At 46.6% G+C, this 8290-nt stretch overlaps 1 protein-coding gene across 1 annotated transcript in view; it reads right to left on the reverse strand.

The window, feature by feature from the left end:
• Positions 1–7719, reverse strand: part of EPG5 (ectopic P-granules 5 autophagy tethering factor) — a 57656-nt gene extending 49937 nt beyond the window's left edge. The window contains exons 1-4 of the mRNA XM_075078224.1: positions 7625–7719; positions 3247–4167; positions 1190–1433; positions 187–323 (exon numbers count right to left, since the gene is read on the reverse strand). Of these exons, the coding sequence (XP_074934325.1) occupies positions 187–323; positions 1190–1433; positions 3247–4167; positions 7625–7678 (1356 nt within the window). The 5' untranslated portion in view covers positions 7679–7719. The remainder of the gene's footprint in view (positions 1–186; positions 324–1189; positions 1434–3246; positions 4168–7624) is intronic.
• Between the last annotated feature and the right edge of the window lie 571 nt (positions 7720–8290).

The raw sequence follows: 8290 nt of genomic DNA on the forward strand, positions 1-8290 counted from the left end.
TCCATGGACTTCATCAGACAAGGGATTTCATTCTAAAGATTCACTAACAAATTCTGCTCCTCAAGTAGAACAAACCCCAGAAAAAGTCATTGCATGTGGGACACTGAGAGGAACACTCTCAGCAATTACTCCCGAATTCATCCCATGTGTGGTATCAAACAGCTGTCCCCATGCTCACTCCCTCACCAGTCTCCGCAGCCACAAAAGGAGGTCACTCTGAAACTGAGGATCTTCGATAACTCTGCGAGTGAAACTGAAAAGGACGCTGATACACTCCTTCAGGTGGCTCAAGTCTGAAGAAAGATTTTCTGACTGCTTTAAAACTGTAAATTAAAAACAGAAATAAGGAGCTGTGATGAGCAACTCAGAGTAGCATAAGTAATACTTTTGGGAGTATATAGAAAACTTGCTCTCTGTATCTATAAATACCAAGATATTTCAACACAGCTGCTTGCTACATCTGACAGAGAAGAACAATTTAGTGTAATTTATTTAATCTTATAATTAAGCACTGGACACTAATTACAAGAAGAAAATACTAGAGTTACTCTCATAAAAGGCCTTCCCTCAACATAAACTTTGTAAGAACCACCATTTACTATGCATAGAAACTATTTGGGAGATGGGGGGCAAAGAGAAGAGCGCTAGGAAGGATAGATATACTTCCTAGACGGGGAGGAATACTTCAGCTAAAAGACTATATTGGCACAAACCCAAATAAGTAACACACCTAGGATGAAAACCAAAAAGATTTCTAAGTATTAGCGCTGCAAGATTTCAAATGGCCTTCTAAGAGGAATTAAAGCAGGAATAACATCCTGCTGGTTTTAGAATTGTGCATAATCAATGCAGAAAAGGGACTGTATTATTCCGTGCCTTTCACAAGGGACTGGAGTTCAGGTGTCCCGTCCCACCCGTGTCCCTCTACAGTGATCAGTGGCAGTATACAGCCTAGACAGAAAAAGGCACTCCTGCATTCAACTTCCACTCTCCAGGTGAATTAGGTATGAGAATTGGACTTTTGCCTGTGAGAAAAGAGTTTCACTGATCCCTACATAAGAATAGCAGGTTTTGGTATCAGGAGAAACTCTCCAGTATACAAATTCCACCACAAGACTCCAAAACTGCAGGTGAACAAGATTCTGGGCACCTTAAACAGCACGGGAAGCAGTCTAGACCAGCAACGCACCTTGTTCTTGCTGCTTAAGAGCCACTGATCTCAGCAAGGACGAGCTGCTGAGCAACCTGTAGATGTACGACTCCACTTGCAACCGGGACAACGACGAAGTGTAGGAGTGCAGCACCAGTGTCTGATGCACATGCTCTGCTTTGGCTTCAAACAGCTTTTTCAGTTCCCCCAACACACCTTCCTTCAGCTCTACTGTCTGGTAGCAATGGTGTCCTGTCACTTTGCACTGATCTGCACAGACACCCTGGAAAGAAAGCAATTATTTAAGTGGCTTTGTCATTTTGTTGGGTCAAGTGTGCTTACAGAAATTAACCTTGACATAACCCTCCCCTCCACAGATTTGAAAGCTTTTATGAAAGGGGCCTCTTCACAGGTAAAGACGACAAACATGTCAGAACATCCTACATACTTTTTAGAGCTGCTGATTACTAAAGATGCATAACCCTGACTTCTGAGAAAATTACTATAAACCCTCAATAACTCAGACTTAGAAATGGCTTTGATGTGACTTGTCTGTATCCCTGACAGATGTGAACAAAAGCAGGTCGCTCTACTCCCAGTGAGCGCAAGTACCTCTCAGTTCATAGACTTCCATAAATATTTGGACCACTATTTTAAAGCTGAAGTATCTACTGAAACAAGAGAAGTATATTTCTAAGCTCCCAGAACTAAACTTTTAGAACAATTCCCCATTATACATTTAAAATTTTCAGAAATGAACAGTACTCTAACTTTTTTCCCAATCTGGAATTAAAACCTGAGACTAGTCTTCCTCTGCCCTATCTCTAATTCTTCAGCACAATACATAACATTCCTATTATTCTTCATGCAACATGGAAACATTTTTCAGAATCAGTACTTTAGACGCTTAGCTTGAAAGTATCCCTGTGTGTCCTAAGTTAGCAGAATAAGCATTTTAAATTAGTATAAAGACAACAATTATTCTGGATGTACAATAAATACATCGTGAATTAGGATGCAGTAAAGGAAGCAGCAAGCGTAGCCAACTGTATGATGACCAGTGGGGAGGTAAGAGTGAAGCCAAAACTGCTTTCAGTGTAGAAGGTGATAAACAAAAACCTAAAGGGTCCAGTGAGGTTCAGTGATACATGTTGCTCTTCCCTAGTAAAAAGGAAAAGAGTCAAATCTGTTCACTGGACGTCTCTCAACGTCTCAACTCTGAAGAACTGCACAGGAGAGGCGCTGCGCCCACAGCAACAGCAGTAAAAGCCACCACGTACATAGGTACTGAGCACCCTTGGACAATTTTGATGATGTGCTGGCTATAAGCAGCATCAGAGCACCACAACAATTTCATTCACTCCCACTGTAATGTCCAGCTCCAAAAACAAGTTACACAGAATGAGTTTGGGGGAAAATTTTTCTGGTGCATGCACCAAATTGCTCCCCAGACCCATCCAGTTCACACACAGAAATGCTAGGGTACCATGACCACCCTGGAAGCAGCTAAAACCACAGCACCACTGACTGAGCAACAGTTACTGGACACGGATGGACTTCACGCTCCCTGTGCCTTGAGCCCCGGGGTCACCCACAAGCATGACCCAACCTCCTCTGCAGCTGCCGCCTCTGACAGCGGGACAGTCAGGAAGGACGTCAGTGAAAGCTGTCTCTACAGGCAGCAGGACAGACGGGACATCACTGCTACAGTCATTCTGAAGTCCTACCCCACCATGTATCCCCTGCATCTACCTGAAGTCCTGCAGCACAAACTTCACCCAACACTACGGGCAGAACTGGCTGTACACAGACTTATTCTGACTGACTACAAACATGTGTCTGACTACAAAAGAGATGGCTAGGAGATCCCACTACCCTACACTCATCAGAGTTTAAAATTCGAACAACAAACTGCCCTAAATCTCAACAGGATTGTACTTTGAAGTACTGGAGATCAGTAGAGAGACAGAAAAGAAAGACAATCATCTCCTTTAGAATAAAACAGCTTGAATATGGTAAACTTGACAGCAGGTAAAATTAGTGCCTGGAATCATGTCCAAATAGTTTGGGTTCAAAAGTAGCTTCAGCAACAGCACCTGCACAATTTTCCGTTCTTCTTTAAAAGTCCATAGTCTCCCCTTAATATTTTGACAGTCTGTCTTCATAGTCTGCAATTCTGCCTCAGCCAGCAACAGCTGCTTCCTGCAGCGCATGTAGTTGAGGAGCAGTTCGTAAAATTCATGCCTGTCTTGATGAGCAACACTTGCAAATTCTTCTGCGTAAGAGTCAACATTCTCCAACCATGAACAGGGCTCAAAGATTTTCAGCTGTTCTCTGGTAAATGGCACCAATTCTTGTTCAATTGGGAGCTCTGGATACAGCCTTTCATTGTGTAACAGCGGTTTGACTGCTATTATGGTTGGCTTCTCATAGGACAATTTATCTGGCAAGTCTGGATAAACTGGTTTCAATCCCAAATGCTGAATACATGCTTTGGATTTCTCAGAGACCTGTGAGAATCTAAGAGGAAGCTTCTCTGAACAATGTAAAAGAGGATTTTTAACATCAGGTACATTTTCAGTTCCTTCGTCCCATGTAAGGCTCACCGCTGTCTGAGGGCCAGCGGCACTGGAAGGAAGAGAACTAAATAAATCAGAGTTTCCTGTCCCACTAGCAACTGCCTCCACAGGGCTGTGAGGTTTGTCTGACTTGCTTCTTTCACTCTTCTCTGCATCTTCCCGACATTCCTCATGGGAAGGATCAGCTTTGAACTCTTCTGCATCTGTGGGAGGCTCCAGAGTTGCTGCATTTGCTGAAGATGAATTACTCTGGGGGATGTCACACACATCATTTGTCGTTTTTCCATCCTGTACTTCACTTTTGAGCTGAATTTCTGTAACTTCTTCAGGAAGCCCCACTTGCACTTCACTGGCTTGAGAAAACCCTTCTGCCATGGGAAGGAGGAAGACATCAGACTCTTGTATCTGGGTTACCTCACTACTTTTAATCTTTGTTTCCTAGAAAAAAAAAAAGTTAATTTCTGAGTTAGTCACTACCAAGTGAATCTCTCCCACACACAACCCAAATCCCACCATCAACAAAACTAGTAATTATCGACCTCAACTCCAAAAGACCCTCTTAACACATTAATTTTCATAATATTAAAGGTAAAAACAAATGTACCAAACAGTTCCTTGTTCTTTAGCTGCCCTTTGAAGACTGCCTATCTGTCTATTTTCTTGGTTAGTTCTTGAATGACGCTTCAACATTCCTATACAAAAAGCTACATATATCACAGGACAGAATGCTTCATTAACACATAAAATAATCAAAATAACAGGACCCTGACCTCTAAAAAGAGTCACTAGGTTTCACCATATTACAGAAGAAAAAGTTACTCTGTGATTCATCTTAAGTTTTACAGAAATATTTTAATGAATGGAAAAGTATTTTCAAAAATGTACTTTCAGAACAGAGAAGGTCTAGTCTGCCCCTCCTAATTACGTTCTAGAACCAGCACATCTGTACAATTACTGAGATACCTACTTTCATAGTACTTTCAATACTTATTTTCAATAGGTTATTTCACACTAGAGATGTAGAAAAACTTGTAAGCTGCCCAGTTTTAAATTAAGATCAGTTTGGGGCTAAATAGTTCCCATAAACTCAGTCTAAGGTATAGATTAGACTCTTTTCCAAAGCACAGCATGGGAAATAATGCTGCGCAGGAAATCAACGAAGATTTTATCAATTTTTAAATCGCTTGCCAGTTTGTTAAACAAAAAATTGGCAAAACGTTTTGCGATTTGTAAATTCTTTGCGTATACCCACCAGTTGATTAGAAGCAAAACTGGGAACAGTTGGGTTACAGCACTCCAGTTTTGGATGACTCAGATAATATAACAAAGAACACAGCTGAAATTAGGAAAAGCTCTCAATACTCCTCCGGGATTAAGGAAAAGACGACAGTTTTGGAAACCTGCTGACAGTATCACATATACTTTCACTAAACCTCTGACATGACTTTGCCTTATGAGAGGGCATACATGAAAACTGCTCAAATCAAGGCCCTTGCTAACCTCAATCTCAAGCCTAATTTTAGATCAAGCATATGCTCACAGCTCTTTTACAAAATGGCAAGACACTGGCTTTGTTTTCAGACTATATTTTCCAGTACATTAAAAGCTGTAAACAATTCTGATCACAAAATGCTCCTGACAGACTCCAGGGCTAGCTAAAGCTACAGGTGAGGAGTTAAAAAAAGATCAGCACAATTCTTTAAACTAGGACTTCTAGTTAAAATAAACATCTCCTGCCAATTAATCCAAAGTCAGTAATTTCCAAAGGATACTATATCATTAGATCTTATTTTTGACAGTGTACTGAGCCACATACTTTACAAACACATGCTCGTCCTTGCCCGTCTACAATCTCAACGTTCCCTCTTGCAGTCCTCCTACAGAAGAAACTCCCTTTATCTTTCAGTAGCATCCCGTATTTCTCCCAAATGTTACTGTTAGATAAAATATTTTCTTTCAAAATTTAAGAAGCGCATTTCAGTTCTCACTTTCCAAGGCAAAAAATTCCATAACAAGGATTTCATCAGAGAAAGGATGAAAGAAATCAGGTCCTGAATTAACATGAAAGCAAAACCTGCTGTTCTTTCTTCTGAAAGTTTACTCTTTCAAGTCAAAGACAACACTTGCTCGTTAGCTTTGTCCTGTGCCTAATCATCCTCCTCTCCTGGCATGTCAGTAAACAACACCTCTAGCTCCAAGGACATCTACTGCTTCTCAGAAAACATCTCTGGAGCAACTGAGTGCCTCCCACTGACATACACCCTCGTCTTCACCCGTCCCAGGTTCACTGGTTTTGCCACCTCCCTGCCTTTAGATCAGTCTGGTGTTACTGATGCTGGACACGCTTCCCTTTGGGCTACTATTTTCAGAAAGCCCTGGGCTCCATTTCACTACCTGGCAGCTCCACAGCTGAGCCAGCCTTTCTCCCAGCTCACGAGAATTTCAGCTTATTAAAGGATTATGGCTGTTTCTGAGGCACTGGAATGGCGAAGTCCTTGACATGACTGGGCCCCAAAGTGCATCCTCAAACACCCCTGCGTATTTACAGAGCCAAGCATAATAAGAGAAAAAAAAAAAAAATATCAGGAATGGGCCATGTGTAACACCGAAGGATTCTAGATTCTCGCACATGACATCGCCAGTGAATTGTTTCCAAGTGAATTACACCTGGAAGGGACGGCCAAAGGCAGCAGCCACTGGAGTCACCGTACACACGTCGTTAATGAAGGGCCAGCGTCACCCGTGACTCAGTGCCTTCCTGCAGGGGACTGATTCCCTTAAGCAGCAGTCTTTAGAGCTGACTGCCTTGCTCATGCTGTGGGGCTGAATCAAAACAAACACAGTGACACACTTATTCTTCTGGCACTGCTCTTCCCTCCAACCTTTACTTGCCTTGAGTTCAGGAATCACAGCCCCAGCCGATACCTGGATCTAACCCTTGTTTTACAAAACAGCGTCAGTGAATCCGTTAGTCTATTTTCAGGGGGCTTTGACAGCCACGACTTTGCTCTATGCGGTGCAGTTTACAACGTATAGAGGTTAAGCTAATAAGGGAAACGTTCCTATCTTGACTCAACTCTGAGGTGAGATATTTCAGTTCAGACTATTTCCCCAAACTACCAGAATTCTCCATAGCACATCTGTAAGGGAGGGAAAGCCTTCAGAAAGCTGTCGGTACTAACATCGTGAACGAGGGATGCGCTCACAACAGCATTAAACCCTAGGAAGCGCGGTACCTAAAGACCGCAGCACCAACCGGCGCGGAGCAAACGCTATCGCTTGCTACACACGGCCTCACGCTTCGAGAGCTCCAAAGCCAGGCTTAAACGCGTGAGACGTAGTAAGCCTGTGACCCCGCACGACATCCAAGCACAGCTGAACGCCGACAAGCTCCATCGCGCTGCGCTCCACGGCGGGGGCCAGCCCGGCTGCGCAGGGCGGTTTGAGAAGGCCGTAAGAATAAAAAACCCTGCTGACCCTTTTGCAGCGAAAGGCCCATCGCGCCCTCCAGCCGCCCGCCGACCCGCCGAGCCTCCCCTCACCGCGCTCCGGGGCCGGAGAACCGCCACCCCCCCCCCCCCCCCGCACCCCACCCCGCCGCCCTCAGCCGAGCAAACACGGGCACACACACGGCCCGGGGCGGGCACCTCCGCCGCCGCTCTAACGAATAAAACCCCGCGAGTAGCCCCGCAGAGGAGCCGACCCCCCGCCAAAGCCCCCCGGGGGTGCCCCCGCACCCCGCACACCCCTCCGCCCTGCGGCACCTACGCCACCAGCGGGACCTGCGGGACAGACCCGCCGCCGGGGCGCGGGGCACGGGCCCCCGAACCGGGGCGCGGAGCAGCACCCCGAAGGGCTCCCCGCGCCGCCACCCCCGGCCCCGGTCCAGCCCTACCTTAGCCCGCGTCTTGCCGCGGGCCTTGCGAGGGACGCGGACAGCCTCGGCCATGGCCCCGCACGGCGGAGGGCAGCGCGGACAGGTGGGCGGGGAGGCGGCCGACGGAGGAAGGGGCCGGGACGACCCGCCCACCGGGACGGCGCGGCCAATCAGCAGCGCGACAGCTACGGGAGGGAAGGAGGGACGCGTCTGGTCGCGGTGCTCCGCCTCCGTCGGGGCGCGGCGGGAGCCGGGCTGCGCTGTAGGGGCCTATGGGGCTGTCAGGGTCTTCCGTAGGGGCGTGGGAGGAGGCCAGGCTCCCCTATAGGGGCCTATGGGGCTGTCAGGGTCTTCCGTAGGGGCGTGGGAGGAGGCCAGGCTCCCCTATAGAGACCTATGGGGCTGTCAGGCTCTTGCATAGGGGTGTGGGAGGAGGACGGCCTACACTATAGGGGCCTATGGGGCTGTCAGTGTCTTCCATAGGGGTATGAGATGAGGCCGGCCTCCACTATAGGGGCCTATGGGGCTGTCAGGCTCTTCCGTAGGGGTGTGGGAAAGGCCAGGCTCCCCTATAGAGACCTATGGGGCTGTCAGCGTCTTCCATAGGGGTGTGGGAAAGGCCAGGCTCCACTATAGGAACCTATGGGGCTGTCAGGGTCTTACATAGGGGTGTGGGAAAGGCCA

This window comes from Phalacrocorax aristotelis, chromosome Z, assembly GCF_949628215.1.
Source record: "Phalacrocorax aristotelis chromosome Z, bGulAri2.1, whole genome shotgun sequence".
NCBI classification, from domain to species: Eukaryota; Metazoa; Chordata; class Aves; order Suliformes; family Phalacrocoracidae; genus Phalacrocorax; species Phalacrocorax aristotelis.